Below are 18,558 nucleotides of genomic sequence, written 5' to 3'. Positions count from 1 at the left end.
ATAGGAAAGACAGGGACCTATTAGAATGAGTCCAGAGGAGGGCCACACAAATGACCAGAGGACTGGAGCACCTCTCCTATGAAAGCAGCCTGAGAGAGATGCAGTTGTTCAGCCAGGTTAAAAGAAGGGAGACGTAACAACAACCTTCCAGTACCTACAGGGGTCCTACAGGAAAACTGTGGTGGGACTCTTTGTCAGGGGATGTAGTGATAGGACAATGGGGAAAGGTTTTAAAACAAAACAAAACAAAACAAAACATAGGGACAGATTAGATATAACTAAGAAATTCTTTACTCAGAGGGTGGTGAGGCATTAGAGGAGGATGCCCAGAGAAACTGTGGATGCCCCATCCCTGGAGGTGTTCAAGGCCAGGTTGGATGGGGCTTTGAGGAACCTGGTCTAGTGGGAGGTTTACCTGCCCATGGTGGAGTGGGTGGAATTAGATGATATGCCCCTATTCCAACCCAAGACATTCTGTGATTCTATGATTCTATGATATGTAACACATTAGCAGAATAACTTTAAGTCACCTGCTGACTTTACTTTCTCGGGTTTAGTTTCTTTAAATTCTGGGTATGGCCTAAATATACCTACTTTCATCAATTGTGTGTAAACAAACAGTTACAGTGATTGAGTGTGTAGAAGAGGAGACCTGTGTTCAAGTCGTGCCCAGTTAGCAATAACACTTCTGAGGTTAGAAAAGAGTAGTAAATGCTTCTCTGCAAATGCATGCTTTAATCATAACGCCATATGTGATTCTCAGTCTTGGATTTTCTCTGTAGATAATAAATATAATTACCATAATTGTTCAAACAATTTTAACAGAAAGAGTGAAATCACAGCATGATTTCCAAAAGTTTCTAAGATCAGTATTAGGCAGGGTCCACCTGCAAAACATTACATACAAGTCCCATGCATGGACAGAGGCAAACTGCAGAGGCAACTTCTCTGGCAGCAGCAGCTCGTTTCCATCTGCTTTCCATCCTAGAAACAATTGGGTTTATCCGTTCACCCAATGATGCAATTTATGTCTTCTGACTGTTGTGCATTTCTGGAGCATTGTTTAATATCTGTACTCACCTAAGGGCTTGGTCAAAACATCAACCAAAGTAGGTGCTATACCACTGTGACTGACAGATCTTTTGCAGAACAGTCCAACAAAGTGAAGAGGATGGTACAAGCTATGTGACAAAAAGACAACAGGAGTAATGCAATTGTTAAAATACTTGCAATTAACACATACTTGGAAGAGAGCTATATAGTACATGCACATCTATATCAGAGTGCAGGTGCAATCAAATGCACAATTGTTTTGAAAATTAGCTCAAGACAAAGGAAGTCAAAAATACTTTGCATTGGTCTAGAGTTGCATTATGGAAGTGACTGACCATGGGCTTGTATTTATTAAACCCTGTCAAAATATGCATGTTAATGTCATGCCTTGTGGATAATAAACTTGTCTCAGACCTTGCCATCCAATCAAATATCACAAGAATTTTTTGAGGTAAGATTAGCACATAAGCATTCAAACTGAAAATATAGTTAAACCAGACCATCTGTGTTTACAACACTGACAATATTACCTGGAATAATAGCACACAACAATTATTATTATGGGAAACAAGATGGAAGACAGGAACAAGCTACCAGAAGTAGAAAAATTTCTCTGATTTGCAGCCTGTCTAGAGCTCATATCTATGAAAGCAATAGACCAAAAATGGTAATCCCTAGTTTTTCTATCTGTAACTGTTGACTAGTGAGGGTCTTTGACTGTGGGCATGAATGTACAAAATGAATGTATTTGATTATATCAGGTGGAGTGAGAAGTATTGGATATGCAGAGCATCATTGTTTTCTCATGTGCAGTACACTTGGTCTATATCCTAAAGGAAAAGATCTACTCTCTGCTTGGTCTACAAATGTATCCCTGAAACATCCCTGTTGTTTGAAATGGAAGAAAACCTGACAACCACTGCCATTCCTTGATTAAGAAATTCTCCACAAAGGTGCAGATTCAAGTCTTCTCAGAAACCGATTCCATATCATGTCAGAAAAATTCAGGTATGCTCAGCAGTGAAGTGTCTAATTAACCCTAACAGTAGGAAGCCAGGCAAATGTGCAACCACAGCTGTTTCACTCAAGATCTTCTGATGCTCTAACACCAGACCTGCAACTTCATCTGTGAGTAACAGCCATCAGATTATATGATACATATACATATACATATATACGGTATGATACATATCATGACATATATGATACAGATATATATAATGACATTTGACATATATGATACATACACATATGATATATATGATATGATGAGATTTTAATATCTTGGTTGGGTTTCACCTCTACGGACTAAAAGTCAACCTTGCTCTGTCCAGACAGATTCCAAAGGCATTCCTGATCTTTTCTCATCTGACATGGATAGTGAGCAGAGTTCAGGTCAGAAAAACTATTCTAGTAATAGTAGCTTGTACTCAGCTGCTGTCTTCCTCCAGGTCCTATCACAACAGAATAGTGAGATACAGTGACACAACTAAAGGTGTCTAACTCCAGAGGAAAATGTGAACAAAGCTTTGAGCATTGTGATATCAGCTCTAAGACACCTGACCTGTGGTGGGGACACCAGAAACCACTGTGAGGTGGAGGGAGGGCTCTTTTTTTGTTGTTCATAGAAAAAGTACACAACCAAAATAGAGTATGCTACCAGAAGAACTGCTTAGGACTAACCAAAAGGACACGCTAAGGAAAGTGCTGCATCTTAAATTCCATTACTCCTGGGAAACTAGCTGTTTTTCTGAGAATAAACAAGAAGAGTTCTCATTTGCTGGAGAATCACTCTAGAAGGTATGCTATTGTGTCATTTCTTCCAAAAGCAGTGCTGGATTATTAGAATTTAACCCAATGCTTAGATGATAAGCTGTGGCACATTTTGGCTATAAGTGATCAGATAATTCACTAAGGATTTTGGAGACCCTAAAATCTTCTTGACTTAATTCAGATACACATCTTTTGTTTCACATGTAAGTGTCCTATGAAACCAGAGATGGAAGGTGTGACATATTACAAGATTCATAAGGAGGTGGTAATAGTATGAATTTGTAGCCTGAAGAGTAAGACAATGACTCACTCCTATTTGTCAAAGGACTATCTCTGTATATTTTCCAATATTTGAAATAGTATGTTCATAAGTTGCCATTAATTTTGATTTAAAGTATATGTTTTTATTCAATACAGTTTTTTAAGATTATAGGTTAGAGTTATTTAGTTATTTATAGTTACGAGTTTTTTTTTTTTTTTTTTTGATGTGTCATCTGCTCTCAGATGAAGATAATGTACAAAAGGTCTCAAAGTTTTACAAACAAAACCATTTCTGAATGATGCTTCCTCTTCCTCCCTGTATGAATTTAAAAGTAGCCAGGTCTTTAAAAGACAAATTCAGTAATTTTGAACTTGAGCATAACTAACAATTTTAAAACACAACATTTCAGAATTTTCTTCCACTGAAAAGGGATTAACAATGTAAACACTTGCTACCAACACTTTTGTCAGAAGCCACATTAATCTCTAAAATTCTTACTTGCAAAAACTAGAATCTGTATGCCTCCATTTAAGAATGTAGAAGCCCTGATCCAAAATGAGGAATTGGTATCTTTAGGTGTCTTCTCTTCGCTGAAGTGCCTGCCTTCAAGTACAACACATCTCTTAAGACTGACATACATGTATCAATGGAGGACTATGTTCCTTCTGTTCTCTAGTGGCCTAGGACAGGCTTAGATCACAGTAAAGGTGCTAGAGTCAATGTTTTTCTCTGTCTCAATGGATTCAGTACAGTGTGACATTCATCTGTGTGACAAGGCCTATCCATAAATCAGAGGATAATTTTCAGTACATTGGGTACAAGAGAGACTTAAGCAGTCTTAAAACTTTGGAAATATCAGTTCGCAGTTCACAAACTTCAGTGAAATCATCAGTAAGAGCTAGTGTGAGTTTGATCCTATAACTAGGAGTTTCTTTCTAGGAGTGCAAAATCTAGGCTGTAATCCCTGCTCTTGTGTCTAATTGCCATAGAACAATTTGTGCATTGATTGAAACACAGTTACAATATTAAATATTTTTACAATTACTAAGTAAAAGCAACAGCAAATCTAAAAACTTAAAACTCTGAATCTGATGGCTTGTCATGTGCCAAGATAAAGATAAGATAAAATGTTAAGATAAAAAGTAAACAGATACTGAATTACCAAGCCTTCTAATGTCTGATTTGGCAGTGCTGTGGGAAAATAAACCTGAGTCACCTTACCCCAAAAGATACATAAAAGAGCCACAGCAGTGAGTTCTGCACAGACCTCTTTTACATTATGGTTTGAGATTCTTGCCTTTGTAACTTTGCATGGGTGAAGTCCTGCCTATGGCAAAGATAAAATCAAAGAGATTATTTTATTATATTTACCTCCAATTATAGTACAGTTCATACTCATCTTCTACTCCTCAGCTGAGTGAGTGTAATGACTTGAATTTCTGGCATGCAAAAAGCATTTCAAATATAGTAAACTAATGTATAGCAAAACCGGATCTTAAATAGTCAGAAAGTCAACTAACTTCACATAAAAGCATCACATAAAAGCAGACATTTGATAAAAATTTCCACACTCCAGAATTATTGGAGATGGTCCTAGAAATGGGGATGAATTTTTGTCTATTTCTTGAATAAGCATCATCAATAATTACATTTTTTTTCCCTTTGCAGAAAGCAGAATTGAATGTAAAAAAATCTTAAATGATCCAAGAGTTATAATTTTCTGTTTCTCACTCTACTGATTGAAATTTGTGTGGATGAATTAAGTCTCTTAGGCAACATTTGCAACTGTAAACTTGTCTTGGCTTGGGGGTGCTCTGTGAGAACAGTCATGTTTATCACAGAATAACAGAATCACAAAATTGTCTAGGTTGGAGGAGACATCAAGATCATTGAGTCCAACCTCTGACCTAACACTAACAAGTCCTCCACTAAACCATATCACTAAGTTCAACATCTAAACGTTGTTTAAAGACTGTCAAGGATGGTGACTCCCCCACTTCCCTGGGCAGCGCATTCCAATGCCTAACAACCCTCCCAGTAAAGAAGTTCTTCTCAATATCCAACTTAAAACACCCCTGGTGCAACTTTAGCCCATTCCCCCTCATCCAGTGTCACCAGGCACATGAGAGAATAGACCAACCCTCATCTCACTACAGCCTTCTTTAAGGTACCTATAGAGTGCAATAAGGTCACCCCTGAGACTCCTTTTCTCCAGGCTGAACAAACCCAGCTCCCTCAGTTGCTCCTCGTAAGGCTTGTTTTGACTTATGTATGTCCCTTCTAAAAATCCGGACAAAGGATGCTTCATCTAATGAACTTTGGCAGCTCAGGCAAGCCTTTGGATCCTGAATAAATAGTATTGAGCGTAAACCCCCTACCTTTTTAAATAAAATTTTATCTTCAACAGGGAATAGTTGCTTTCTGCAGTAGCAAATGACTAAGAAACCACTAAAAGTTTGGGTCCCAAAATCACAAATGCAGGTAATCAGCCCTGCAGTTTCTGGAATTACACATAAATTTAGGGGAGGTGTAATTCCATGGAAATTTAGGAATGGGATTAAAGATTCTAATGTTTGTCAAAACAAGAAAATATCTCCCTTGAACCTTAAAGAGAAAGAAGAGAGGCTTTCAGTAGTAGCCTGAGTAAGGCCAAACTAGCTATAAATTGGCTAAATGTTTGGCTTGATATGATATTTTGTCAGATGATACAGTTTTAGGATCATGTTTGCTTTCAGGGACTCTAGTTCAAGCAACTTCCAAAAGTTGCAGAAAGTCGGTGTTCTCAGATATTTATGGAAGTTTTAGTTAAAACTTCACTGCAAACAATGTGCAAAATTGAGTAGAATTTTAAGATGTTTCTAAAGTCTTTTGTAGCTCTTTTTTATTGTTGTTTTTGTCTTTTTTTTTTTTTTTTTTAATTCAAGTGCAATTTTGTCAAAGTCACAAACTTACACAGGTAAGTTATGCTAAATGGGGCAATTCTGCATACTGATGCAGTACAAAGAACAGAACAAAAAACAGAACTTATCAGAAATAAATGAATATGTTTCTATCAAGTCTTTTAATCTTTACCACGTTAGGTGAAATTTGAAGTGGTGTAAGAAATTTAGAAATTATGTTAAAAAATAAAACAAACCAGATATCTTGTTTGTGTTAAGTGCTTGAGAAATGGCAAGAGCCATATACAATTTGGATTGCTCGTTCTTTACTTGTTTCTTGATACCAGAGCAACGTAAGTGTGCTCTTCCTATATACAACTAATGTACATTTTAATAAAAAGTAAGTTTTTTTCCATCTTTTAGACTGTAAATGATATGTGGGAATTTCTTCTTAGTCAGTTCACTTAACACATTTCAAAGTTCTTTTCATAGTAGATTTATTCTGTGTAAAATTTTTTTAGAGTAAGAAAATTCAAAGCTAATTGAACTTAGCATTTTTCAATGCTAAAAAAATAGCAATATGGGAGATTTATATGGCAGCTTACTAAATATGGTACTTGACATCTGCAATGAAAGAAATTTAGGTATAGTTACTGGCTGCATGGAAGTATTCAGTAAAACAAAAAAAAAAATATATAAAGAGTAAAGTAGAACTGCCTTCTGCTGTTTCATTTCTCATTTCTCCTGTTGCTTGCTAAAAAGATCAGAAACCATTCCACAGTTTGGAAACAAAACACATATTCTTGGTTATGTAGAAGTTAAAGCTCTGTCACTGTGTTGTTTTCATGTTTTTCAACTGGGATAACAGCTGGGATTATCCAGAGTGCACAGGATATAGAGCCCATTTTTGTGAACCAGTAACTAAAAATGGACCAGTCGTAATTATCATGAAAGCAAAAGGCACACATGCATCTTGGTTCTGACAACTTCTGCTAGAAATAGTACTTACCTAGGGAGACAATGAGTTCTGAGCTTTCCTAACACAGCTTTGGAGAATTACAAAATCTCCAGAACAAATTCAGAGCTGAGGTAAATGACTGTGGTCACTTTGAATGATGGTGTCGTGGTTCCGCTCGAGTGGGCAGCCGAGCTCCACCACAGCCACTCTCTCACTCCCCCTCCTCAAAGAGGAATGGGGAGAAAATATGTGAAAAGGGGCTCAAGGGTTGAGATAAGGACGAGAAAATCATGCAATAATTATTGTAACGGGCAAAACAGACTCTGCATAAGGAGATAGTAAGATTTATTGCCTATTACTAACAAGCGAGAGAAGTGAGAAAACAAAGGAAAAAGCAAACCAAAAGCACCTTCTCCCCCATCCGCCCTCTTCCAGCTCCTCCCCCCGAGCGGCGCAGGGGAACGGGGGAATGGAGGTTATGGTCAGTCTACAGCACTTCTTCTCTGCCGCTCCTTCTCGGTCACTCTCGTCCCCTGTGCTGTGGGGTCCCACCCACGGGATGCAGTCCCTGATGAACTGCTCCAACCTGGCTCCCCTACGGGCAGCAGCTCCTGCCAGGTCACCTGCTCCTGCGTGGTCTCCTCTCCACGGGCTACATGTCCGGCCCGGAATCTGCTCCGGTAGGGGTCTTCCACAGGCGGCAGCCTCCATCGGTGGGGCCACCTGCTCCACCGTGGTCTCCTCCACGGGCTGCAGCATGGAACCCTGCTCCACCATGGTACTCCATGGGCTGCAGAGGGACATCCTGCTTCACCATGGTCCTCACCACAGGCCGCAGGGGACTTCTGCTCCGGCGCCTGGAGCACCTCTACCCCTCCCTCTACACTGACCTTGGCACCTGCAAGGCTGTTCTCTCACTCCCGGCTGCTCTCTGGCGCAGCGTTTTTTCCCTGTCTTAAATATGCTCCCACAGAGGTGCAAAACAACATCGCTTATTGGCTCAGATCTGGAAAACAATGGGGCCCTTCCCAAACATGGGGCAGCTTCTAGATCTTTCTCACAGAAACCACCCCTATGGCTCCCTGCTGCCAAAACCTTGCCACGTAAACCCACTACAGATGGGTGGATGAGACTTTTGGACATCCACCAGATGTATTACTTGCTTGAAAATAACTGTCATTGTTTTTCAAAGACGCATTTGATAAAATGGACATAGTAGTATTCAGCACTGTACAGTTTAGATTTTAAACACAGGCCATACATCCTGAGAGACTGCTAGAAATGACGTAACTTCCATGGAAATTCATTGTAGGACTCTGAAAGGTGATTGTTTTATAGAAAACATTGTTAAAAATAAAAAACTTAGTGGAAAATCATTAATGGCCACATTAATAACAGGTAATGTTAACATTATATAATAATTAGTGGACAATGAATAATGGAAAGATCACATGTTTTCATTTAAAACTGACTGAATTTAGAAGTAGAATATAGAAATATTTTCCATTGCATGGAAAATTTTTACTGATGCCCCTTGGTGCTTGAGTCTGTCATATTATGGGTCCAGTTTAGTAAGTCATGGACAGAACAAATGTGTCCTCATGCCATGGCTTGGAGAACAGTCAGTACCTCAAGGGACTACTTGGCACTCATGCAATCCAGTCTTATGTTCGTCAGTGAGTAATTGATCCTTCCCATTTATGTTTCTGGCTTCTCTCTCCTAGCTTGTGCCATGGCTTTTAATATAATTTGAGTCTGGGGAATAAGGGAGGAATTGGCAGAGATTCATTGTCTATCTATAGATAATTCATCAATCAAAAATGAAAACCTTGAATATGCGAATGTTCACATTTGTTTTACTGCATATGACATAGAAATATAGTTTTTTAATCACAGAACCTGGAGTGGCCTTTGAGATAGAGATTGTATATATCCACTGTAGATTTGCAAATTAAAGAATTTAATGGTTTACTTTTTTTTTTTTTAATTATTATTATTATATATTATTATTATTTTATTTATTTATTTATTTATTTATTTATCCTTGCAATTCACTTTTATGTGTTTGAGTTAGTCATTTAATTTGCCATTTCTGTTGCTTGGACTATTCTGATTAAGGTGCTTGAGGACAGAATCCAGACTGTATTTTTCTGCATGCTCCAGATGTTTGCAATAATGCACTATATTACTGAAGTGAATGCCATGCCAGTGGTAAAGGGATCATCTTCCACAGGAAATACTTTGCATTTGACACCAACCAATATCTCCTTAGGGGGAAAAAAAAAAAAAAAAGTACAAATTCATTAGCTGACAGTTAAACAGTAAGAAGTAAATAAATATAAACCTTCAGTACTTCCAGTAAATGACTTTGAAGAAGTACAAGAAATGACTGACAAAAAATACTGCTCTAGGATTGCTGTATTGCTGCTTCAACAAAGATAAAAAAAAAATAATCATCTTGAATTATTCCTATACTTTAGAAACATTAGGATACATCCTTGCCAAAGAGATGCAATAAGCATGGTAAAAGCATGTTTTTCATTACCGTCTTCATTTCCTAATTTATTATTTTTTTTAACATATAACTCTGTATTGACTTAAGTCAGAGATTTTTGTTAATACTCTCCACTAGAAGAATGGACATTGAAATGAACATTTATTGGAGAGCAAAAATACATTCCTGCATCTTTCAAGGAAGCATATGCATATAGTTCAGTTGTCTTAATCTTCCAGATTAATATATATATATTTTTTTCTTTGTCTATCCTTTGGCTCATTGTTGAATAAGCATCATCAATAAGCATTGTACAGAGAATTATTTATGCAAGGTTAGAAGACCCAATGTCTATAGTACCAACAGACAGTGTTCATAACACTTGGAAAAGTTCATATTATCACATCAGCTTTAGGTACCATATTCTGAATGACTTTGGTTTTATAGTCATGTCTTATTCCACATACAGTACTCTGTTGAATTTTACATTGAAAAAAGGTCTTCATTATACTAAAGAACTCACAATTGATATGTGCTTTTTTGATAAGATACCCTATTTCCTTATCTAGGTACTGAAAGACTGATTCACAAGTAACAAGTCATTTAAAACCTTTCTTTTGTGTACTTCTCAGAGTGTTTGACTTTTTTTAGAGAAATATCAGTAGTAGTTGAAATTTGGCTGTAAGAAGCCCACAGCAATTTAGTGCCTGGGGAATATCCCAGATGGAGGATGGTTGGCTTGCTATGATTGTTTTACAAGCTTGATAGAACTCTAGTCCTCCAAAGAAGACTTAGTTTCAGTAAGCTTATCTTCCAACTGGGCACTATTTCTTCTCTGTTGAAGATGCAATAAATCTTGGGTGAAAGGAGTAAGGCAAGAACGTGGTGCAAACCGTGAAATTACCATTAATCTGACTTCTGTTATGCTTGCTAATTATTGATTGGAAATGAGCCAACTTAATTCAGAATTGTCTACTTCATTTTGCAATCCAGATTTTTCTTTCTAGGGGATTTTTTTGTTTGTTTGTTTTTAAAGAAGTTAAATAACATAACAGTATTTACTTATACTACACAACAGAAAGTACATTTAATTTTTTCCCTTTAACTGAAGGCAATCACAGAATCACAGAATTGTAGGGGTTGGAACGGACCTCAACAGATCATCGGGTCCCACCCCCCTGCCAAAGCAGGTTCCTTAGAGCAGGCTGCCCAGGTAGGCATCCAGATGGGCCTTGAATATCTCCAGAGGAGACTCAACAACATCCTTGGGCAGCCTGTTCCAGTTCTTTGTCACCCTCACCACAAAGAAGTTCTTTTGCAGGTTGGTGCGGAACTTCCTGTGCTCCATCTTGTGGCCATTACCCCTTGTCCTGTCCCCACAAACCACTGAAAAGAGGTTGTCCAAATATTGCTGTCTCCCAGACTTAAGATATTTGTAAACATTGATAAGATTCCCTCTTAGTCTTCTCTCCTCAAGGCTGAACAGACCCAGATCTCAGTCTTTCCTCATAGGGAAGATGCTCCAGGCCACGTATCATCCTTGCTGCCCTCTGCTGGACTCTTTCCAGGAGATCCTTGTCTTTCTTGTACCAGGGAGCCCAGAACTGGACACAGTACTCCAGGTGAGGCCTGACCAGGGCAGAGGAGAGGGGGAGGATCACCTCCCTTGACCTGCTGGCCATACTCCTTTTTATGTACACCAGTATCCCATTGGCCTTCTTGGCCACCAGGGCACATTGCTGGCTCATGGCCAACCTGTCATCCACCAGGACCCCCAGGTCCTTCTCTGCAAAACTCCTCTCCAGCAGGTCATCCCCCAGCCTGTACTGATACATGCAGTTGTTCCTTCCCAGGTGCAGGACTCTACACTTGCTCTTTTTAAATCTCATTTGGTTACTTCCTGCCCACCTCTCCAGCCTGTCCAGGTCTCTCTCAATGGCAACACAGTCTTCTGGCATGTCAGCTACTCCTCCCAGCTTTGTGTCATCAATGTACTTGCTGAGGGTGGACACTATTTCCTCATCAAGGTTGTCGATGAAGATGTTGAAGAAGACCGGACCCAGCACCAACCCCTGGGGAACACTGCTAGTCATGTCTCCAGCTGGACTCTGCACCACCGATCACCACCCTCTGAGCTGAGCCAGTCAGCCAGTTCTCAACCCACCTTAGTGTCCACTCCTTTATCCCACACTTTCTCAGCTTTGCTAGCAGGATGTTGTGGGAGACAGTATTGAAAGCCTTACTAAAGTCAAGGTAGATGACATCCACTGCTCTCCCCCTGTCTACCCAGCTGGTGATGCCATCACAGAAAGCAACGAGGTTGGTCGAGCACAATTTCCCCTTTGTGAATCCATGCTGACTACTCCTCATAGCCTTCTTCTCTTCCAATTGTTTGGAGATGGCATCAAGAACAAGCTGTTCCAACACCTTTGCAGGGACAGAGGTGAGACTGACTAGCCTGTAGCTTCACAGATTCTCTTTCTTGCCCTTCTTGAAGACCAGAGTGACATTGGCTTTTCTTCAGTCTTCAGGCACCTCTCCTGTTCTCCAGGATCTTTCAAAGATGATGGAGAGTGGTTCGGTTATCACCTCCACTAAGTCCCTCAGCACATGTGGATGCATCCCATTGGGACCCATGGATTTGTGTGTGTTGACCCCACTCAGATGCTCCCGAACCACACTCTTGTTAACCAGGGGGGAGATCTCCACTTCCCAGACTCTTTCTGTTCCCTCCAGGGTCCAGGAGTCCTGGGGGGGAGTCCTTGAAACAAAAACTGAAGCAAAAAAGGCATTCAGTGTCTCCGCCTTCTCAGCATTTCCCATTACCAGGGGAACACCCACCTTGTTCAGCAAGAGACCCACATTATCTCTAGTCTTTCTTTTATTGTTTGCATACTTAAAAAAAACCACTTCTTATTATCCTTTATCTCTTTCACAAGCTTCACCTCCAGGTGGACTTTAGCCTTCCTCGTCGTGTCCCTGCAGGCCCTGACAACATTCCTGTACTCCTCCCAAGATGATAGGCCCTTTTTCCACATTTCATAGACCTTCATCTTCCTTTTGATCTTGTTGATGAGCTCCTTGCTCATCCATGCAGGTTTCCTGCCCCCCTTCCCCAGTTTACTACTCTTAGGGATGCACCGATCCTGAGCTTGGAAGAAGTACAGTTTAAATGTTGCCCAGCTCTCACACGCACCCTTGCCTTCAAGTAATCTAGCCCATGAGATACCCCCAAGTAGGTCCTGGAAGAGGACAAAGTTGGCTTTCTGAAAATCCAGGGTAGCAATCCTACTTTTTGCCTTACTTCTTCCACCAAGTTCCATCTAGAACTCCACCATTTCATGGTTGCTGTATCCCAAGCTGCCCCTAACCTTCACATCTCTATCAAGCCCATCCCTGTTGGTAAGAACAAGGTTCAGAAGCACCCCCTGAGGTGACAGAAAATTAGCTTCAACACGTTGTAGGAATTGTTTGAACTACGTGTGCCTGGCCAAGTTGCTTACCCAATAGATTTCTGGATAATTGAAGTCCCCCATGAGAACCAGAGCCCGGGATCGCGAGACTACTTCCAGCTTCTTGTAGAAGGCCTTGTCAACCTCCTCCTAATCTGGTGACCCGTAGTACACCCCCACAACAGTGTCCCCCACACCAGCCTACCTCTTAATTCTCACCCACAAGTTCTCTACTCATTCCTCACTGTCCCCTAGCTGGAGCTGGGTACATTCTAATTGCTCCCTCACAACATTTTAGTCTCTACAGAAATGAAAAATAACTTTGTAGTCTGTAATGTAAAATAGTCGCTGTGACTTCAGAATAATCATCAAAGAATAGTATACTACTACTACTACTACTACTACTACTACTACAAGACAACGACATCCATTTAAATATGGCAGCCTTTTGGAGAGAGATTAACCCACTACTCTTTTTGGACAAAAATGTAAGAGATCAAAAACTGCGGTTAACTTGCATTTGGAATGCAAGTGACATTGTAACTTTGTATTACAGTTTAACCTATTGTTTTACTATAGTATAGTATAAGCCATTGTACTATAGTTTAACGCATGACTAATAATGAAGCTTTAAATGAATATTATAAACAGCACATGTCTAATATGCATATCTGTGACAACTGAATGAAACTTTCTGCCATGTTTTTTTTTTTATTTTTTATTTTTTTAGGATTAAAAATATAGGCTTAATGCTCCAGTGCTTCCCTGTTTTGTATGGAATATTTCCTTTAGGGAGAAAATAGGGATATAAAGTAAATCAAGGTTTCATTTATCATCTTCAAAACTAGTTAGTTTGCCTAGGTAGCTTTTTGTCTTGTAAATTCTTTAATTTTATTTGGAAAGTGTGAAAATGTTTAAAATAAGTTAGAACATACAGATATAAAAAGTTTTGTTTGGTTCAGAAGACTTGCAACTTTTAGATTTGGTAAATGACACAAAAATCAAACAAAATATCTTCAACAGGCAACAGAAAATTAATTTTTAATTAATCTGAAACACTGATGAGTTGGGGAAAGTTTGATACATAGATAGTTCTACATATACATATACACATACATATATATATGTAGTTTTCCGTATATAATTTGCAAAGTGCTCATTTGGTTTGTATTCTTTTATACAAATAAGTATGAAAGTGTATCTGCTTCAGGTAGTTTATCTGATTTTTCTAGATGGTTAAACACTTGGGGGTGCCTGTTTTTTTCTTTCTTTCTTTTTTTTTTTTTTTTTTTTTTAAGAGAAAAGTGACTACATTTAAAGTAATTACATTTCTGTACTTCTCATATGACTGGTTTGGCTGATTATCTTGTCTGGCTGATTATCTTGAAAAATGATTTCTGTGATTCACGTGCTTTTTACAATTACTTGTGATTTCCTGCATATTTTCCAACTCTCTTTGTGACTCCATACATTAAAATAAACAACATAAATAAAACAACATGATCAACACATTAAAATAAACAACATAAATAAAACAACATGATCAGATAACTGCTTTTGTGTGGGTGCTGAGTTCACTCTATTTGTAATACTGAGTTATAGGATTTTTTTTTTTTTTTTTTTCCAAATGAAAAGTGTCATCTATTGAATCACCAAAATCAAACTTTGCAACATCTTGAAATGTTTTCCTGAGAGATGTCCTTTCCAATTACTGATCAGGCCAAGCCTTACTCTACTTGTGAGCTTTAATGAGATCACAGCTGGCAATGGTGCGGCTGAGTGCCACATTGTTTCACTAAGTAGTCATTTAATGTGTGTTTTGTTTTTGTTTGGGTGCTATTTTCTGGATTAAAAAGTGTTAGTGGAGGTTCAGTGAACTGCACTTTGAAGGCCCAAAATAACTTCCAAAATAACTTCTATTTCCAAAATAACTTCATCCGCCAAGAGTTTTGTGGAAACTTCTTGTGCATCCTCTTCATTTTACCAAGGGCCTGTAGAGGTCAGTAAGAAAATAATTGTAAGATACTAGTCTTTTTTTTTTTTTTTCCTGATTTTCTACTTCAGATATGATGAGAATACAACTAGAAAGACTTCAAAAAGAAGAAACTGACAGTACACAGATAAATAACATTTACTTGCAGACATAGAAACAAAAGAAATCAAGGAATAAGAAATCATGTAAATTTGCTCTGTGACACTGCCTATTTGCTAACTGAAACGCAGCTTAGCATGTGATAGCATTTAAAAACAAAACAAAACAAAAACACCTAAAATTAGTCTCAGGGTTTTATTTGGGGTAAAATTACTTTACTGCAGTCTTAGGACTGTGAATTTTGTTTGTTTCTTTGTTTTCCCTCAGTGACAAACAGCAGTTACTTGGATGAACACAAAATATCAGCCATTATATGGACCTGCATAGCTCATAGAAGAATGCCAATACTGAAGTGGAGCCATTGGTGAGGTGGATTTATATCCGAACTTTTGAAGATTTATATCTTGAAGATTTATATCCTTATATCTTTTGAAGACTTATATCTTCAAAAGTTTGGAAAGTCTCCAGACATGGTCACAGGATTAAGGAAACGTGATAACCAAGTGATTATGGGTAAAGTCTTCTCATGACTTCAACTAGTGTGATAGAACAGAAATATTCTGTTGTTAAAGTAAAAATATTTAGCAGTAGGAGTTGCCAAAGCTTTATACTGAAAACATAAACAGTAAGTCACTGTGTAGGAAAAATATGTCTAATCATGAATGTTCAGTTAGGTTAGACAAAATTTATCTGTAGAAAATCTGTTATCAGTTTTGTCACAATGCTGATGATTTCTACTACAGAAATGTAGCAGAAATGATCCCTTATCTATTTAAACCTTTTTGCATACAGGTGTATACAGTATACTATTACACAGTATCCTTAATTTCTGTCAGAAAATAGACTGCTTTCTCTAATTATAAACTGGATGTGTGCTAGCTTCTACAGAGATAGTTTCAGTAGTAATTTTTTTTTTTTCCCTGCTAAAACAATGCCTTTGAGGAATAGTATTCAAACAAATTAATAACTTTAAACTCAATCAACAACTTGTGCATTGTTTTCTTCTCAGCTTAGTGGTGGCTTGTCTGAAGACTCAGACAGCGTTTCTTTGCAAGCTTCCAAAATCATATGATACTGTTGCTCATACAGAAACTGTTAAGCAAAAATAACCAGCACGGATGCTTTTAAAAGTCACTTTTAGTAGAGCTTTAGCTATGGTGAGATGAAAATAATCTACCATGAGACTTGAGGGAAGTCAAAAGGAAAAACTATTATTGAAAATGGCCTTCTTAAAATGATTTAAAAGTTCTGAGAGACAGCGAAGGAAAAATATTTTCTAATATTTATTCACTAACAAATGACTTCAGCCTAACGCTGCAGGTTTTGTAGTGGTAAAAAAGTGAAAAGATAATTACATGTAAACCAAGACAGTAAGAGTTGCTGTCAGTCCCTGTTTATTCACATCCCAGTCCCACACCTTTCCCAGAGACAAACTGTTCATCACCACATAAGATTTTGTACCATGTGCAGACACACTGCTCTGGGCAAGGTTTCTGCTTTTCCCAATCTCGCTTAGCTAGGTTGAAACATCTGAGGTTTCAACCTCATAAAATCTCATAAGCATTTACAGCATCAAATTCAGTTGCAGTCATGCAGGGCGATCCTCAAAGCTGGACTTGGCTGCATGCCCTCTAAAGAAGAGGCAGTGAGGCTCTGGCACAGGCTGCTCAGAGAAGTGGTGGATGCCCCATCCCTGGAGGTGTTCAAGGCCAGGCTGGTTGGGGCCTTGCCCAAAGTGGTCTAGTGGATGGCATCCCTGCTTATGAAGGCTGGGTTGTGACTGGTGATCTTTAAGGTCTCTTCCAACCCAAGCCATTCTATTGATTCTATGGTCCTGTTCATAGCTAGTGAGAGGTACAAAATACCTAAACCAATTCTTCTTGCCTGAACATGACAACTTTTTGTAGTAAAATGGAAAACCACTGGAGGTGACGGTTTTCTAACAATCTCTTCAATTTGCACCACAGACAGATCTCTGAATGACTCTGGAAAGAGCATGTTCTCAAAAGCTGCATGGGCCTCAACTCTGGAGAGAGGCAGGCAGTATACTGGGCAGCATCCCAGAGCTGTTCTGCTTCATGCACGTTTTTATTTCTGTCTGATGAGATGGACAACCTTTACTTCCCGACTAAAACAGGGTCTCCTGTGTGTTTGCTGGGCAGTAAATATTGGCGGGCACAGACTGAATGACTTTTACTAGTTCGGTGGCACTCACAAAACACATTCCTTCTTGCAGCCACCTTACAGCAGCTATCTGAAGCCCAAAACACCCCGAGGAGCCCAGGTAGAGGTGTGGTACCTCCGGGTGTATGGCATCTCCAGGCTCCGGCACCACGGAATGCTGCTTTTTGCCCCCCAAAATGGGCACTGCTGTTGCAATTGAACTGCCCTTCAGTTCCTCCGGACGGGAACTGAATCGCGCGCCGAGCCAGCTGCAAGAAGCGTCCCAGTTAAGGGTGGTGGCGGTGGTAGGGGGTGTTTCGGCCGGCACCCATTTTCGGCCGGGCAGCCCGGGGGTGTCGATGCAGCACCGTGCGCTCACCTAGCCGTGCCGGGCCGGGCAGGGAGCGCCTCCCGCGGAGCACCCTCGCTGCCTCCCCCTCCCGCCGGGAGCACGGCGGGGGCGACGCCGCGGGTCGGCGGCGGCCGCTCCTCCCCCGGTCCCTTCTCTCCCGGGCCGGAGCCGGGAGCCGGGAGCCGGGAGCCGGGAGCCGGGGGCCGGGGACCGGGGGCCGGGGGCCGGGGGCCGGAGCAGAGCCGAGCCGGGGGCGGGCGGGGCGAGGCGCAGGCGCGGCGCACGGCGGGCTGCAGCCGGGCCCCCGCGCCGCTCCCGGGAGCCGATGGCAGCTGCACAGCGCGGCCGCCCGGCGGAGCGCGGCGCGGCGCGGCGCCCCCGGCGCGGGATGCGCGGGCGGGCAGGCGGCGGCGGCGGCGGCGGCGGCGGTGGTGGCGGCGGCGGCGGTGGTGGTGGCAGCGGCTGCGACAGCTCCGGGAGCCGGAGGGACGGCGCCGGGCGGCCGGCGGCCGCCTTGCTCGCCTGACCTGCGTGCCCCCCCCGTGTCCGCGCCGGGCTGCCCCGAAGGATGTCCGCCCAGTCCAAGGGGACCGCATCCTCGTCCTCGTCGCCGTCCGAGGGGCCGCCGGCTGCCTCCAAAGCCAAGGTGAAGGAGCAGATCAAGATCATCGTGGAGGATTTGGAATTAGTGCTGGGGGACCTGAAAGACGTGGCCAAGGAACTTAAGGAGGTGAGAAGCGCCGGCAGCGGGGAGCACAGCGGACGGACCGACGGTCTGCCCCGTCCCCCCGGGGCTCCGCCGCCGTTGCCCCTGGCTTCTTCACCACTTCTTCGCGGCGGTCCCAGCAACTAGTGGCCGGGCCGGGCCGGGCCGGTGTGGCTCCCGGCCGTGCCCTGAGGGGTGTCTGTGCCTGGGTGGGTGGCGGTGCCCCAGGGGGTGTCTGTGCCCCGGGGTGTCCGTGCCCTGGGGGTGTCCGTACCCCGCCGCGGCGCCCGGAGCTGCGGGACGGGGCGGACGCGGCTGGAGCCCCCGCGTTCCCCCCGCAGCTGCCGGGCGGCCCTTCCCGGGGACTTCCCACC

General features: G+C 41.4%; 1 protein-coding gene across 3 annotated transcripts in view; it reads left to right on the top strand.

Annotated features, from left to right (window-relative positions):
- The first annotated feature begins 17,927 nt into the window (after positions 1-17,927).
- Positions 17,928-18,558, top strand: part of PRR16 (proline rich 16) — a 208,002-nt gene continuing 207,371 nt past the window's right edge. For all 3 annotated transcript variants that reach the window (XM_082784145.1, XM_082784146.1, XM_082784147.1), the window contains exon 1: positions 17,928-18,208. In XM_082784145.1, the coding sequence (XP_082640271.1) occupies positions 18,047-18,208 (162 nt within the window). In that variant the 5' untranslated portion in view covers positions 17,928-18,046. The remainder of the gene's footprint in view (positions 18,209-18,558) is intronic.

The sequence above is a fragment of the Aythya marila genome (genome assembly GCF_965140915.1).
Source record: "Aythya marila genome assembly, chromosome: Z".
Lineage (NCBI taxonomy): Eukaryota > Metazoa > Chordata > Aves > Anseriformes > Anatidae > Aythya > Aythya marila.
The sequence above is the reverse complement of the archived record's forward strand: the minus strand, read 5'-3'. Positions and strand labels throughout refer to the sequence as shown.